This window comes from Octopus bimaculoides, chromosome 3 (assembly GCF_046866305.1).
Source record: "Octopus bimaculoides isolate indiv1 chromosome 3, ASM4686630v1, whole genome shotgun sequence".
Lineage (NCBI taxonomy): Eukaryota > Metazoa > Mollusca > Cephalopoda > Octopoda > Octopodidae > Octopus > Octopus bimaculoides.
This window is the reverse complement of record NC_142930.1, coordinates 67,008,041-67,025,478: the sequence shown is the minus strand read 5'-3', so window position 1 is coordinate 67,025,478 and position 17,438 is coordinate 67,008,041. Positions and strand designations below refer to the sequence as shown.

Genomic DNA, 17,438 nt, shown 5'->3' with positions numbered 1-17,438 from the left:
TACTACAAATCACTGTGTCTGATGCTCTTACAACTGTCAATTTTACACCCTAAGTATGCGCACACGCGCGCCTGTGTGTGTGTGTGTGTGCGCGCATGCACATGTATGTGTGTATGTATATATATATATATATATATATATATATATATACACACACACACACACACACACACATGCATATATATATGTGTGTGCATAAATATACATATGCACACAGGTACTCAAGCTTTACAGATGCTATTTATATTTTGATTTTATTTAAATTTCTGCTATTTTTTACTGAACAGCTAAATGTTAGCAAATATGTGAATTTCTATGTTGCACAACAGTATACAATAGTTATAGTTAACAATACTGATTTCTAATAGAGCCACAAGGACTCAAATTTTGAGGGAAGGAATCAGATTAAGTACAACCTCAGTTTTTCAATGACCCCTGGAATACCACAAGACAAAGTTCTCCTCTCCACACTTTCCTTTGGCTTTTTGAATTGGAAAATTAAAACAATCTTGTTCACTTTTATATCATTTCTTTATTGTTAAGTTATACATTTTTGAAAACATTTAATGAAAAAATAGTGTTGTTCAGAATATCTCCATGCAAAGATTATTACACTGCAAATATAATGAAAAAACACACCTATTTATCTATATATATTTATATATGTTATACACATCTCCATGCATTATCAGTAGAAGCCAAACACCAAACATTAGTGAATAATACTTAAAATTACAAAGTATGTTAAATTGTAATTATATTTCTAAGAGCTTGTCATTTGCCTAATAGTTTGTTTCATTATATATATATATAGCTATTTTCTAAACCATTCATTTAAATATAGAACAGCTATTACATTTTTTTTAAAAAGCTTAAATATTTTAAGAAATCATTTAATATTTTCAACGTAAATAAATTACTCCACAACTGAGTTTCTAGAAAATTGATCCCCAATTTAAATAACTGTGACAAAGTTTCCAAGTTTGAAAATACTAATCTGATGAATAAAAAGTAATGAAATCTACCCTATCAACCAGCAGCTATGGTAAGTATGGTGTCCCTGAACCAAGGTAGATTACTTCATTTGGTTTAAGCTTGCTGAAAACACCAAATTTTACTTCTAATTTAAGTGACATTATCGTGAAAGACAGTCTCTTACTCAAAAAATACCCAAATTCAACATACATGGAAATAGCATACTTCATCATTGTTTGCAGAACTTTTTTTTATAAACAGCATCATCCATTTATATTACATAGTTATACCTTTTTAATGATGTAGTACTTAATAGTTGTGAGACAATTATTTTCTTAATACACACATGCTCAGTCTGTCACAAGTTTATTAATACTGCAGTTCTTTTTCAACTCCTGTTCATCTTTCACAACCACACATTACATATTTGCCAAATACTTCTTGTTTGGAGAAAAAGTAGCTCTGCTCAAAAGGCAACTTTGCATTTAAGTTACTAAGTTATTTGCAGATTCACTAGTGGTACTAATTAGATCATCTCAGGAACAGTACTATCTTCAAACTCTAGTAAATTACACTAAAATGCTATGTTTTATAATCATTAGATAACACTAATTTACAACATTGCAAATAACATGCATATATTATAGAATGCCAATTAGTCTAACTGAAATCTCCATATACCTCCTGGTTATACAAGAGGTGCCTGTATCATATTAAAATTTTGTCCTACATAAACAAACATAGCTTATTACCTCAATTCTGTTTGAGTTTTGACATTCCTACTATAAACTAATACGATCGTCTCGACTATTGTAATCTTCCAGACATTGTGACTTACAATGGGCTTTTGATTTCACCTGCAGTGCTAAGAAGATATTCATATATAAAAGTTCAGAATATTGAGATTATTTCAAAACCTATGTTAATAAAAAGCAATATGAATTCTTAGTTTTAATTAATATTTATGTGAATTCTTCATAAAGAAAATGTTTTTATAAGACTTTTATAAACAGTATATGTGACAACCCCATTGTACAATGTTTGAACCATCTTGAATTTATGTGCTTTATGTAGTGGTACAGACAGACACAAACTACCTGTCTCAATCCCAGCCTATACAAGCTGTGCTATGACTCTTTCAGTTACTCTTCTTGCTGGTTTGTTAGAGAAGACCCCTGTTATCTACTCTCTCTAGAGCTTTTATGGAACTTAATAATGGTACTACTATACTAGTCTTCAAAGATAATACTTTCCTGCATGATCTGATTAGTTAACAGAATGACTTGTACTAATTCTACTAGCTTTCTGGTTTTATGTGTGTTGGCAACTATCCCTCAATGTTTTGCTGTTCTCATTGTCTTATCTACGGATAAACTCTCTTCATCCCATTCATACTCTGTTGAGTCGTTTCTTATACTGATACTTCTATGTTGCTTTTCTTTCATCATTATTTAGTACAAAATCACCCATGAGATCATGAACAAAATATTACACAAAACAACTGAATTTCTCAGTCATCAAGATGAGAAAAATAGCATTTAATACATAATTAATAATCTTACACTATAAAATTATAACTACTCCAAAATTTCTTTTAGTCTTCTATTTTGTAATTTCTCTTTAGAAGAACTGCCTAAAATATATATAACCTCTTTTAGTGTTAAACCAAAGATAACCAAATCTAACATTGACAGCAAATGATAATAGTGAAATAGGAAAGCATTGAGCTTATCTTTTTCCAAAAGACATATTGCAATAGCAAACTGCAATAACTTCATAATGTTATCTTAGATTGTATTTTGTAAATGAAAATCTTATTGAGTCCCTTATTTGCTTCATGATGGAAATATCGCAGCATGGCCAATAAATAAAGGTGATAAAAAAAAAAAAGCCTCAAAATATTTTTAAAAAATTTATACAAGACTCACTCATGTTAGTAGAATTAGACAATATAAAAAAATGATATAAATTCAAAGGTGGGTTATTTCAAGCTTTTATTTAAAGAAACATTGTTAGGTATATGAAAAGTTTGTTACAGCTGTAACAAGCTTTTCATAGCCATTTTCCACACACAGGCATGAATGTACACACAAATTCTTACTGTTTGGACACTTAGTCAGCCTCCATAATTTGATGACAAACACCTTTCTGTCACTTCTCATCATTCTATATACTGTTGAAGTCTCACTGATGGTAATGTTGATAGTGATGATAGTGAGGAGGATGAGAGTGATGATGGTGATGAAGCAGGAGTGTTTTAAAGTGAAATGAACAGTTCACAGTTTGTGTATTGTGAGTGAGTGAATTATAGCAAATAGGTAAGGTTTCATGTAAAGGGAAAAGAACAAGACAAAGTTGGGTTAAAGCACACCAACATACAGAACATACTACCTTTTTCAGGGTATTGATGCCATAATGTAGAAAATCTATGGGTTCACACTGAAAAAAGATAAAGAAGTTTTTCCCCCTTTCAGAAAAGCTAATAATAAAATCCATACTAATTCCTCTATGGTGAAAAGCCTCAAATAAAATTTATATTCCAGATTTTAGCATAAAATGAACAGCATTTAGTATCTATTAACAGAAAACGCTTTTTATTTTGATATATAAATGATGTATATATTACAGTTGCCAATCAATTATATTCATCTAGTTGAATGACATGGGCAGAATAAAGGATATAGCAATTTGAAAAAAGGTCATACATAAATCCACTTTTGTTTATTTTTTAACAAAATTGCTGAAAACATTATGAATTGCTAAGAAGGATCAATCAACTTTATATCATGCTGTAAATATCATTCTGTCATGGCCTCTAAATGAGGGCTAAGTTATTCAGTTTAAAGTCAGGAGACAAAACTGTTTCCATTCACTGAATATCATTATAAAGAAGCAGAAATGGAGGAAGATAACTAGTCTTCACATATTTTTTTTTTGTTCAGAGCTCTTCAGCAACATGGACAAACCTACAGACATTAAACCTTTCATCAAAAGAAACAGAACAAGTTTTATATCAAACTTAATATTGGATGCCTATAAAGATTACCTGTTCACATTAATACTGCTTCTGTCACTAATAATTAATTTAAAATAAATTTTTATCCTTTAACATTTACACTATTGTAAATTTGTAAGTGGGATAAGTAATCTGTTCCTGGTGGTGAACTGGATTAAAGCTTCACTTCATGGAATAAGGTTATGATATGCATTAGAGCAAAAGCTGGATAATGAGAGATTAAAGGGTCTTGGAGTTAAAGGTTGTAGGGACTAGGAAACACTTTATTCTCCACACAAACTCAAATGCCTTAGATGCAGCTTAATGGGAAAAAGTTATTTTTTTAACCTAAAGGTAAATAATTTATCTATTTGGAGAAACTAGAAATTAGAAAATTAGCATAAAGTTTGTTTTGCTTTCCAATGGAAATATAGGAAGAGCTAAATACAAAGTAGTTTCAGAGATTTTAGGGTTATGTAAAGGAAAAGAAAATTTCAATGATTTCAAATGCAGGGATAAGTTGAGTGTGTTGTGAAGAGGAGTTCTTTGTGATAGTAAGTAAATCAGACAAGTACATTTTGAAATCCTTCCCTAACATATGTTTAACACATTAAAACATGAGGTGACTCAATTCATAGATTTTTCTTTGCTTTTATATAAAATTAGCTCCTCTACTTTCAACTTGATAAAATGAAAGATATATATCAGACAGGTAACAAAAAAAAAAAAATCAAAAATCAAAATAAAAATCCAAAACTATAACAAACTGAGTATGGGAACAAACACTAAATAGCTAAATGCTATAAGAGTTATAATTTACAGTTACCTTAATGGGGAGGTTTTTTGAGTTTGTATTTTTTGCTTAGTTGATATGAACAAGAACATTCTGCAAAGCCTTCACACAAATTATTTATGCTCATTTGTTCAATAAGTTACCAGATATTTATTTGTATAGTTGGCCAAGCAGACTTGTTGAATTCATGCAAATATGCAAAAATAGATAAGTGAAATGATAAAAATTACAAGAGGAAGATGTAGGAAAGCAAAAGATAAGTTCTATGTAAATGTAAGTGGCAAGTTAAATATAGGCAGATTAGCATATTATTATTATTATTATTATTATTATTATTATTATTATAAGGGTGGTGGAGTGACGGAAATGGCAGGGTGCCAGAGTAAATACCTTGCAGTATTTACGTATGTCTTTTACATACTGAGTTCAAATCCTGCTTCCTTTCATCCTTCTGAGAGTGATAGAATAAATATCAGTCAAGTACTGGGACTAGCAAAATAGATTATACCCTCCCCACAAATTTGTGGCCTTATGCCAAGGTTAGAAATCATTATAATGAGTAGCATAGTTGTGTCAATGAAGAATGAGTCTTTGGATTTACATATTCTTAGCAATATGTTTGATTCTCACTCCTCTGTAGGCCATCCTTTAATTGCAGTTATGGCTTGTTAGATACTCTTTTACTTGTTTCAGTCATTTGACTGTGGTCATGCTGGAGCACCGCCTTTAGTCGAGCAAATCGACCCCAGGACTTATTCTTTGTAAGCCTAATACTAATTCTATCGGTCTCTTTTGCCGAACTGCTAAGTCACAGGGACATAAACACACCAGCATCAGTTGTCAAGCCATGCTAGGGGGACAAACACAGACACACAAACATAAGCACACACATATATATATATACATGTATACGACGGGCTTCTTTCAGTTTCCGTCTACCAAATCCACTCTTAAGGCTTTGGTCGGCCCGAGGCTATAGTAGAAGACACTTGCCCAAGATGCCATGCAGTGGGACTGATAAAAACATTTTTTAAACCAGAATATGAAGAAACTATCCAATGGCAAAACATTAACCTCAACTAAAAATGTAAAAACCCTGGTAGACAAAATTACTGTTAAAATACAGCAACATTGGTTATAGATTATCTTCCAACTCAATCTTAATGTAGGTAATTTCAGAAAAATGTAAGATCACTCTTTCCCCGAATTTTCTTCAGTTACTTATTACTCTCTTTATCCTGGTTATTTACAAACAAAATATACTGGCCTTAATTCCATACCGTTAACTTACCTCAACTTATTCACAAATTTCATTCTGTCTTTACAAGGTAACTGTTTCTACTACTCATCTTTTTGTACACTTAATTTTGAACAGTTGACTATCAGCAGCTCAAAGCTGTCCAAATTCTTTCTAATAATTTTATAACTAACTCAATTTCACCTACAGTTTTTTACCCTTATGAAAAACATTCCCCTTGAAATTATCAATACATATATAAAATGTCTAGACGATCATACCATTTCTATTCTAAACAGAGAGGTAGATAGTAACATTCATTTTCTCAATGAGAAAGAGTGTGTGTTTACATACAAACCTATATCTAAACTGTCTCTCTGTTACATTCATTCATTATTTTCTTAAATACCTGAATACCAAAAGTATTTCATTGACAAGGATTTCAAAAACTAGAGTGATAAAAAACATTCAAGACATCAAGATTGAAGAGAAATTACAATTAAGTTGATTGTGTATTCATTCAGTTATGTTTTTGGTTTGTTCAGGTTTTAACAAGGAGTTATACTGAGAGAAATTACATTTGCTCCCATAGCAACTTGACCTACAGGTCAAAATATATCTTAAACCTATCAACATAAAATAATCATCTTAAATATCTGACCTAAATCATCCTGGATTGTAATTAATTTGTCTTCAGAAGGTTAAACTTTTAAACTTCAAAAACATGGTTCTAGCTTGAGAGAAAAATTATTTCTTTATTAGAATGCAAAATGTCTTTAGCCATGAAAAAGAAAAGATGTTCCCAGCTTTGCAGATTTATATTTATCTTCTAGAGAACAAATCCAATCTGCAGATATGTTTTCCTTTCAAACTGTTTCCCTTTTACATATGTAAGCAGCATTAGTCATAGCTACATGAATATCTCTCTTTCAAACTGTTCTTTAACATTTGTCAGTCATATGCCACACATACATACATAATCAAAGTTCACATAGATACAAATATAGCTGACACATGAATAAAGTGAAAAATTTTACAATTCTACAACAAAGCAGAACATTCATTCTCTCACTCTCCCTTCTCTCCCTCACCCATGCACACACCCACATAAACGCACACACACACACACACACACACCACATACAAATTAAGAAAATAAAAACTGCTATTAATATCAGTCTAAGAACAGGTATTCCAAAATTAAATGTAGCAACTTATTCAGTAATTATCTTATGACTTGGAATATAGGTATCATAATAAACTGTTAAAAATGAAAAAAAATGATGAAATTTCAAGAGAAATACAGAAATAGGATTTAAAACTAAGAAAATTACTTTGTGAAGTAAAGCATTTGACTCTCACCAAATGTCTTCACAAGAGCAAATGTCTGAGCAGCAAAGATATCAGAATACATAATCAAGATTATAATAATGGAGATTAGACTTATCTGGAAACTGTTAATAAAAGATCTGTTTTAACTCATTTCCTTTAGATCTTTATTTTATAATTACCCATGAGACTGCCAGTATGACTAATTATAAATTTGAGCTGGAAGCTTGCTTTAGCAATGACAAAATTGATAATGCATTAAAAGAAAATTTTGTTAGAAACAAAAAACTTTAATATGCAGCTATAATAAATGATTTGTTTTCAAACAACAGTGTTCTGGTAATAATGGCACAACTAGGGTTTGAAATCTCTATGAGATTTACATTATCTCTTTCAATGCTTTCCTACCCAAACAAAACATATCTAAACTGTTGTGAAAATGTCAAAACAATTTGCTGTAGTGTAAAACCTTAATCTAGTGTATCATCAAAGAAATATGAAGAAAACCTGTATGCTATGATAGAGGAAGATTCAAGAAATATATATAAAAAAAATTTTTTTTGATTTTTCTAGAATCTTTTAAATATACATGAAAATGGTTAGACAACATCAATTACATGATTTCATGTAAATGACATGTAGCAAGTAGAGCTATGTGATTGGTTACACATTCTGCTCCAGATCTACTGAATATATAACGTCATAATGAGGGCGACAGTTGTGATGACTATGCTTCAGTCATTCAGAATAGATAGAAGAATATAAATCTTATTTTTAATTAACTATTAAAAAATAGTGAACATGAACAAATAGAAAGACGACTGGGTACCAGTATCTTTTCCTATAGCTGGTTGATGCAAAAGTTTTACAAGAAACTATTCTCTAATCAATATCATATAACAACCACAATGTTACTATAATGTTAGAAGACTAACAGTGATAGCTTACTATCATCATCATCATCATCATCATCATCATCATCATCATCATCATCATCGTTTAATGTCTGTTTTCTTTGCTGGCATGGGTTGGACGGTTTGACTGGGATCTGGGAAGCCAGGATGCTGCACCAGGCTCCAATCTGATCTGGCAGTGTTTCTACAGCTGGATGCCCTTCCTAATGCCAACCACTCTGAGAGTGTAGTGGGTGCTTTTTATGTGCCACTGGCACAGGGGTCAGAGGGGGCTGGCATCGAACATGTTTGAATGGTGCTTTTTTTACGTGCCACCAGCACGGGGGCCAGTCAAGGCGGCGCTGGCATCGGCCATGTTCAGATGGTGCTTTTTATGTGCCACTGGCACAGGAGCCAGTCATGGCGAGGGGGCTGGCACTGACTACGTTCGGATAGAGCTTTTTACGTGCCACCGGCATGTGGAGTAAGACAGGCAGCACCAGTGCTGCCACAATTACAATTACATCAGCCACAATTACAATTTCCATCTGATTGTGGTTTGATTTGATGTTGATGTTGATGTACTTGACTCAATAGGTCTTCTCAAGCATGGCATGTTGTCCTATGATCCAAAGGTACTTTTTTGAGTGGGCTGGTTATGCGTCACTGGTGTAGGCTACAGCTGTGATCTCACATTATTTGCCGGGTCTTCTCAGTCACAGTATATCTCCAGAGGTCTCGGTCTTTTGTCATAGCCTCTTTGAGGCCCAATGTTTGAAGGTCATGCTTCACCACCTCATCCCATGTCTTCCTGGGTCTCCCTCTACCACGGGTTCCTTCTACTGTTTGGGAATGGCACTTCTTCACACAGCTTGAGTAGCAAATATCCATTAGATGTACTGTAATTGCACCAGCTGGAAGTTACTTGACACAGGCAAAGATGGAGTATTTACATATTAAATATCATAGCTCTTTAGGAAATCAATTTATTTTTAATATATAACCGAAACTCCAACAACAAAGCAGTTTGGGGATTGGTGTCAGAGCTGAGAAGCTTGTTGATAGTAATCATCATCATCATCATCATCATCATCATCGTTTAACGTCCGCTTTCCATGCTAGCATGGGTTGGACGATTTGACTGAGGACTGGTGAAACCGGATGGCAACACCAGGCTCCAGTCTGATTTGGCAGAGTTTCTACAGCTGGATGCCCTTCCTAACGCCAACCACTCAGAGAGTGTAGTGGGTGCTTTTACGTGTCACCTGCACGAAAACGGCCACGCTCGAAATGGTGTCTTTTATGTGCCACCCGCACAAGCCAGTCCAGGGGCACTGGCAACGATCTCGCTCGAAAATCCTACAGGAGCCAGTCAGGCGGTACTGGCAACGGCCACGCTCAAAATGGTGCATCTCATGTGCCACCCGCACAAGAACCAGTCCAGGGGCACTGGCAACGATCTTACTTGGCTTGCCGGGTCTTCTCACGCACAGCCCATTTCCAAAGGTCTCGGTCCGTAGTCATCGCCTCGGTGAGGCCCAATGTACGAAGGTCTTGCCTCACCACCTCAGCCCAGGTCTTCCTGGGCCTACCTCTTCCACGGGTTCCCTCAACTGTTAGGGTGTGGCACTTTTTCACGCAGCTATCCTCCTCCATTCTCACCACATGTCCATACCAGCGCAATCGTCTCTCTTGCACGCCACAACTGATGCTTCTAATGTTCAGCTTTTCTCTCAAGATACTTACACTCTGACGGGTATTCACATTGACATTACACATCCAACGGAGCATACTGGCTTCATTCCTTGCGAGCTTACGTATGTCCTCAGCAGTTACAGCCCATGTTTCACTGCCATGTAGCATGGTTGTTCGTACGCATGCGTCATACAGTCTGCCTTTTACTCTGAGTGAGAGTCCCTTTGTCGCCAGCAGGGGTAAGAGCTCTCTAAACTTTGCCCAGGCTATTCTTATTCTAGCAGCTACACTTTCAGCGCACCCACCCCCACTACTAACTTGGTCGCCCAGATAGCGGAAGCTATCGACTACCTCTAGTTTTTCACCCTGGAATGAGATAGAAGTTGTTTCCTGTTTGTTTGCAGTCTTTATTGCACCTGAACATCTGCCACAAACAAAAACTAACTTGCTAGTTAACCTGCCTTTGATGTTGCTGCACCTCTTATGTGTCCATAGCTTGCACCGGGTACATCTTATAGAGTTACTACCTACTCCTTTTCTACATACTGAGCAGGGCCATCTACCTGAAGGGGTTTGTGTTTTATCTACCTTCCTACTTATTAGGATTTTGGTTTTAGCTAGGTTGACTCTAAGGCCCTTCAATTCTAGACCTTGCTTCCACACCTGAAACTTCTCCTCTAGTTCTGATAGTGACTCCGCAATTAGGGCAAGGTCATCAGCATAGAGGAGCTCCCAGGGGCAACCTGTCTTGAACTCCTCTGTGATTGCCTGGAGGACTATGGTAAATAATAGGGGGCTGAGGACGGAACCTTGGTGGACCCCTACCTCTACCCGGAATTCATTGCTGTACTCATTTCCAACCCTCACCTTACTGGCCGCATCTCTGTACATGGCTCGCACAGCTCTCACTAGCCATTCTTCTATCCCAAGTTTCCTCATTGACCACCAGATAAGGGATCGGGGGACCCTGTCAAAGGCTTTCTCCATGTCAACGAAAGCCAGGTACAGAGGTTTATCCTTGGCTAGGTATTTCTCTTGCAACTGTCTCACTAGAAATAAGGCATCAGTAGTGCTTTTACCTGGCACGAACCCAAACTGCATCTCATCTAAATTGATTCGCTCCCTAATTAGTTGGGCTATGACCCTCTCTGTAACTTTCATAACCTGATCTAACAGCTTGATGCCTCTGTAATTATTTGTATCTAAAGCGTCCCCTTTACCTTTGTAGCAGTTGACTATGATGCTGCTACACCAGTCATAGGGTATGACTCCTTCGTGTATCACCTGGTTCGTAATACGGGTGACTAGGCTATAGCCAACACTGCCAGATATTTTGAGCATCTCTGCAGTGATTCCTGATGGGCCGGGGGCTTTCCCGGTCTTCATACTCTTAATTGCTTTATCTACCCTGGTACTATCAACTCGGATAGCTGGTCCCTCTATTGGGTCGACATAAGGCAGGCTCTCTTTCTCCCATTCATTCTCTTTATTAAGCAATCTATCGTAGTGGCATCTCCAGACCTCTTTCTTTGCATCCTCATTTAATGCAAGCGTACCATCATCCATGCGAACACATTTCTCTCCTACAACATCACTATTCTCTCTCCTACACTGTCTTGCAACCCGAGATACCTCGAGTCTTTGGTCCTCACGGCGCAGAACATTGGCAAATCTTTCCTTATCTGCTTCCCCTCTGGCTAAATAAACCTGTCGCCTAGCCTCCCTTCTGGCACATTGGTACAATTCCCTGCTACCACCGTTCTTCCAGTCCTTCCAAGCTTGTTTCTTTTGTCTAATAGCCCTGTCTACCTCCTTGTTCCACCACCACGTTACTCTGGGTTGGGAGGGGACCTTACACCACCCACAAATCTGGTCGGTGGCTTTCAACAGGTTGTCCCGCAGAAATCTCCAATTGTCTTCCACGTTGTATGATGCTATATCCCCTTCTATTTCGTTAAATGCTTCAAGTAACTTGTCTCTAAGTCTCTGTCCGTTTGCAGGGTCTTTAAGCTTCCACACCCTTCTTCTCCAAGCCTGTCTAATTCTGGGCACCCATTTTGCCTTGATCCCAAAGTCGCTAACTACTAATCTATGTTGTGGGGTACATTCTTCGCCAGGGTAGGTTTTGGCATTTATAAGCCGCCCTCTTTCCCTATTTCTGGCGAGGATGTAGTCGATTTGGCTAGAGTGTCTGCCGGAGCGGTAGGTGACTAGGTGACTGGCAGGTTTCCTGAAGTTGGTATTGCAGACTATAAGATTGGTTGCATCACAGAACTCCAGCAGTCTGGTTCCCTCCTCGTTGCGGGAACCGAAGCCATAGCCTCCATGTATGCCATGGAAGCCCCCAGCACGACGTCCGACATGACCGTTGAAGTCTCCAGCCACAAAGAGAAGGTCCCTGTCACTCGTCGACGAGGTAGTTTGCAAGAGGGTGTCATAGAATTGGTCTTTCAGACCATCTGGTAGCCCAGGTTGAGGTGCATAGGCTGAGATGACAGTAGCTAATCTATGATGAAGCACTAGTCTGATCTTAAGTACTCTGTCACTTACTCTAACGACCTCGATTACCTTATCCACCCATTTCTCCGCTAGAAGTATTCCTACGCCCCCGACCCCGTCAGTGTTCCCTGCCCAGAAAATCTTGTACCTGTGTTCTTTGCCTGTGAGGAACCTTGCAGAACCTCCTCTCCATCTTACTTCCTGGATGCAGCACATATCTACGCATCTCCGTTCAAGCATCTCAACAATTTCACCAGATCTACCTTTCAGCGTGCCGACGTTGAGAGTGCCAATCCTAACAGTATGGGTGTTGGGGGTGTGGGCCTGTAGCCTGGGAAGAGGAAATCAAGGTTATATTTTTTTTTCTTTCATACAATATTGTTATATTACATAAAATGGTACACACATTACTAAATAATATCCAAATAATTACTTATTTAGGACAAGTCACTCTCACAGACATATTGCATCATCTGGTAGGTCATCAAATTCATCCTAATGTCTATATAAACAATATTTGTCATGTCAATCAAAACTGCAGTTCTTTATAATATCACATTTAAAATAAAGTACAATATCTGTATAATTTCATAAGTAGACATAAGGCTATTATATACCTGTATTTCTCTGGTAGATACATATAAACATCAGCTACTAGCAATAATTTGATAGTAGATGACAAGAAATCTGCATCATACCATGTTTATTGTGCTAGCGGTTGAGATTTCTATGCCATATCTATAGAAATCAATCTTTTCTAGTTTGGTTTAGATTAGGAAACCATCACATTCTAATACATAAAAATGGATTAATAGAATATATCCTTAAAAAAAGTTGGTATTAGAGAGAGCAGCAGCAAAAAGTTTCATATAAGTTTCAGTGTTTCTCAGATGCAGCAGTTCATTTTTTTGTCAACAGTTTTTTTATCACCTTTTACTGTCTGCCTAGTGCTATAGACACCCCGATTGTCTGTGAGCTTGTCATATATCATTGTATTAGTTCTTTACTTAGTTCTTGAGTCACTGCTTCAGCTTAGGATTCATCCTTCTGTTCCCACATAATGGTTACTTTGAAATTTTGCTGTTGTCTATCCTAATTACTCGTCTTTTCTACTTCAGTTGAACCCTCAGCATAACTCAAAAAGGTTAGTACTGCTATCAGGTTCCTATTTGATAGTAACTCTCCAACAGATAGCTAGCACACACATACTGAGAGTTTCTAGTGTAGCTCCAACACTGACAGTACGCTTGACCCCAAATCAAAGAAGGCAGTTGTTTTGCTGTTGTATCATATTTCATTATTAAATAAACACAACTCAAGTGATATGGTGTCAAGCTATGCAAACACTGTCAATAGTCTGAAGAATGTTGGGGTTACATATTTGTTTTATTTGGAATATATTGTTAAAGAAACTTTCTATAACAGGCTAACTGTAAAATACAGCATTGAGTAAAAGATAAAAAATATTTTGCATGTCAACCTTATTGTAGTTGACATAAATACATAAATACATACATAACACAACCAAGTAATTTAGACTAAATATTGATTGATACATAAACAATCTGACTGAAAGAGCGTATGTTCTATGACTGCACTAAAGCTTAATGAGACCCAATAAATTCAAAATATAGATTATCTGGTAGCTGGAACTGCTCTTTATGGAAGTTGTAACACCACACTTATTCTAGAGCAAGACTAGAAATAATTTCTTACATAGTGTACATGTAAAAATTGTGTGTGTGATGTATGTGTGTATAGATATAGAGGTGTGGAAGTATATATGCATGCATATACACAGAGGAAGAAATAAACAGAAAGAATTAGAGAAATTGTTTAACATGAACTTATGGAGATAATTTTAATGTCAGTAAAACTAGACATGGCAAAAGAAGTACTTATCAAGCTGAAGGAAAGATTACTTCCCCTGAGCTGAGCTAGTCAAATAACTGTCAAATTATAGTGCAGTTACTGTCATTACTGGTACAGCCTCAGCATTATCATTTGAACTTCAGTTGATCCAGTATCATAATAGCAGATAAGGGATAAAACAACAAAATAAACAACTATCATCAAAAGACAGTACAGTGTGATTTGAAGAATATTTGGCTACTATTTCTAGCAGATCAAGTAACCATACTACAGCTCCTACTTGGGTGGTCAGGATCTCTTGGATGCCTTTTGATTAATATGTCTGCTTGATCAGAGATGACTTCAGGCTAAACAACAACAATCATCAAACACCAATAATAACATACTTTTAATTTACAACTGAAAATTATTAGCCATTATCTGTAATGGCTGATGTAGAATAAACCTCAGTGTAAATGGGTTTCAAATTTTGGCACAAGGCTAGCAATTTTGAGGGAGTTGGTAAGTCGATTATATCGACCCCCAACCCCAAAAGGATGAAAGGTAAAGTCGACCTTGGTGGAATCTGAACTCAGAACATAAAGATGGATGAAATGTTGCTAAGTATTTTGCCCAGTGTGCTAACGATTCTGCCAGCTCACCGCCTTAAACCTCAGTGTAAATGAATACATCAATACAAGAGTAGCAGCTCGAAAAGTACCACAGAAAACTTGATTGAAATGTATTTAGATGAGGGTGTAGCTAAACTGTGACTTCAAAAAATCACAGTGTGCCTTCACAAAGTATAAGTAGCAAAATAAAATTTCTTATGATTTTGAGTAAATCTTGCAAAGCACTTAGGAGACAGAATTCATTTCAAACTCAACACAAAACTAAATTCAACATTACTTTGATATGAAAGTGAAAGAAAATATTTTAAAATATAAAAAGTTCACACCAAAAATCAATGAAAACTTGTTTCAGTGTTTATACTTTATCACTGTAAGCTACATCATGTTTGCACAGTTTAATACTAACACATGTGAAGTATTTTGTACACATACACAACATATTGAAAATAACTTGCAAACTACCATGATATTAATATCATATATATTTTATATTATATTATCAGTTTATGGAGAGGGAGAAAATTCTATGTACAGGAATGCTATTAATTTCTGATATTAGGTTCAAGGCCAGAAATTCACAGAGCTTGCCTTGCATAGAGTGGATGAATAACTGCATAAGAGGGGTGGAATTTAAGCTTAGAATGTATAGGGATATCTATGAATATGAAAAAAAAAAAAAAAAAAAAAAAAAAAAAACAGAATTACCTTTTCAAAAATCCCTCCTTTTTTCCTGAGAGTACGTTTCCTTTTAACAGCATCAAGCAAACGTCGAATAGCAGGTTTTCCCATGCCAATCTTCTCCAAATCCTCACTTTTGACATATTCAAAATGAGCCAATCTAGAAAGTAAGGACAAGAATAGAAAAGTATAGATATATATATATATACATGTGTGTCTGTATGTGTGTGTGTGTATATATATATATATATATATATATATATATATATATATATGTAGTGTGTGTGCGTGTGTGAATGAGTAAGAGACACAGAAAGTGTATGTATACTTTTGAAAGGCAAACAATATTTACAGATATTAGAAGTCAACTTGTCTCACAAAGTCTCACCTGACCTCTTATTCACACACACAAGTATGAATTAGTAAGCAGTTTAAAAAGTGAAATCATTTACTTACTTTAGATAACTACGGGAATTTTAAAATTATATAGAAGTATTGCACCACTTTAAAATTTTCAAATTATATCAAAATAGAAATCTTTCAATAACCTGTGCATACACCTGGATTAATCAGCACCTCTGACCTTTGCAAGTAAGCCCTCCCTGACTGGTGATATTAATATGACTGATGCCCAATCCAAACACCTACAACTGAAAAACCTGGATAGTTGCAGTAGTATTAGTACACAGCTAGTTCAGAGTAGCAGGAAGCATTGTGATAGCCAATATGTAATCCTATGTTTTGTCTTTAAAACTGAAAGCAAACATTTAAATTTTTACACTTAGAACAACAAACAAAATATTCCTTAATGCAAATGTTGCCTGAAGAGGGCATATATTTCAACATTTATTAAATGACATTTCCTCATTGATGTCAAGAGAATCTTTACATTCATAGTCGTAAATATTGATTTCAAATTTTGGCACAAGGCCAGCAATTTTGGGGGAGGTGGTAAGTCGATTACATCAACCCCAGTGCTCAACTGGTACTTGCTTTATTGACCCTGAAAGGATGAAAGGCAAAGTCGACCTTGGTGGAATTTGAACTAAGAATGTAAAGATGGATGAAATGCTGCTAAGCATTTTGCCTGGTATGATAACAATTCTGCCAGCTCACAACCTTAAGAGTTGTAGATATTAATAAAAGTTGAAAGGGGGAGTTGTTAAGGCAAATAATGAAACCCTCAAATGCATTATATTGTACTTCTGTTGAAATAGAGGCATCAACATTCTTTATACTGAATTCCATTTTTTATCTGATTTAGTGGTTTTCACCTCCTCCATTGTATCATTGCAACTTTTAACCCATATTTTTACTCCAGCTTTGGCTGAATAAAAGTGCTTAGATGCAATTTTAGGCATTCAATTCTTTATTGGCTGTGCACTAAAACAAGACACATTCAGTTTTCTTTGATCTGACAAACTAAAATCGATGTTGGTTCATGGTTCAGAAATTAGCATTACAAAGTATCCCAAGCTGCAAAAACATACACAATGGAATAATGGATCATTATCATAAACAAAAAATGAAAAAATTCAGTAAAAATGTATAGATCTTTATGATGTCTAAACTTGTTAAGAATCTCCTTATCTTCATACACATGCCACTCATTTAATAGAATGATTGAGCATTCTAACCCAATTTCTTAATGGACTTAGTAGCAAAGTGAGACAAGAAACAAGCTCTTTAGAAAAATTATCTTGGAACTGGAGAACATGAACATATAGCAATTGATCTATGCTTTGTATTGTTTACTTGATAGAAAGAACCAAATGTGTGAGTGTGTACATAGATAGATACACATGCAGACACACATATATACACAAACATGCATGCACACACACACAATTATATATATATA

The 17,438-nt window shown here is 35.7% G+C and overlaps 1 protein-coding gene across 12 annotated transcripts in view; it reads right to left on the bottom strand.

The window, feature by feature from the left end:
• The window catches only part of LOC106867394 (uncharacterized), a 195,260-nt gene that overhangs the window by 27,701 nt on the left and 150,121 nt on the right, over positions 1-17,438 (bottom strand). For 6 of the 12 annotated variants that reach the window (XM_089349136.1, XM_089349137.1, XM_089349134.1 and 3 more), the window contains exons 3-4: positions 15,605-15,737; positions 3,367-3,414 (exon numbers count right to left, since the gene is read on the bottom strand). In XM_089349136.1, the coding sequence (XP_089205262.1) occupies positions 3,367-3,414; positions 15,605-15,737 (181 nt within the window). Of the gene's footprint in view, positions 1-3,366; positions 3,415-15,604; positions 15,738-16,033; positions 16,239-17,438 lie in introns of those variants that run through there. The other 6 variants (XM_089349138.1, XM_089349139.1, XM_089349133.1 and 3 more) reach the window with 3 other exon arrangements.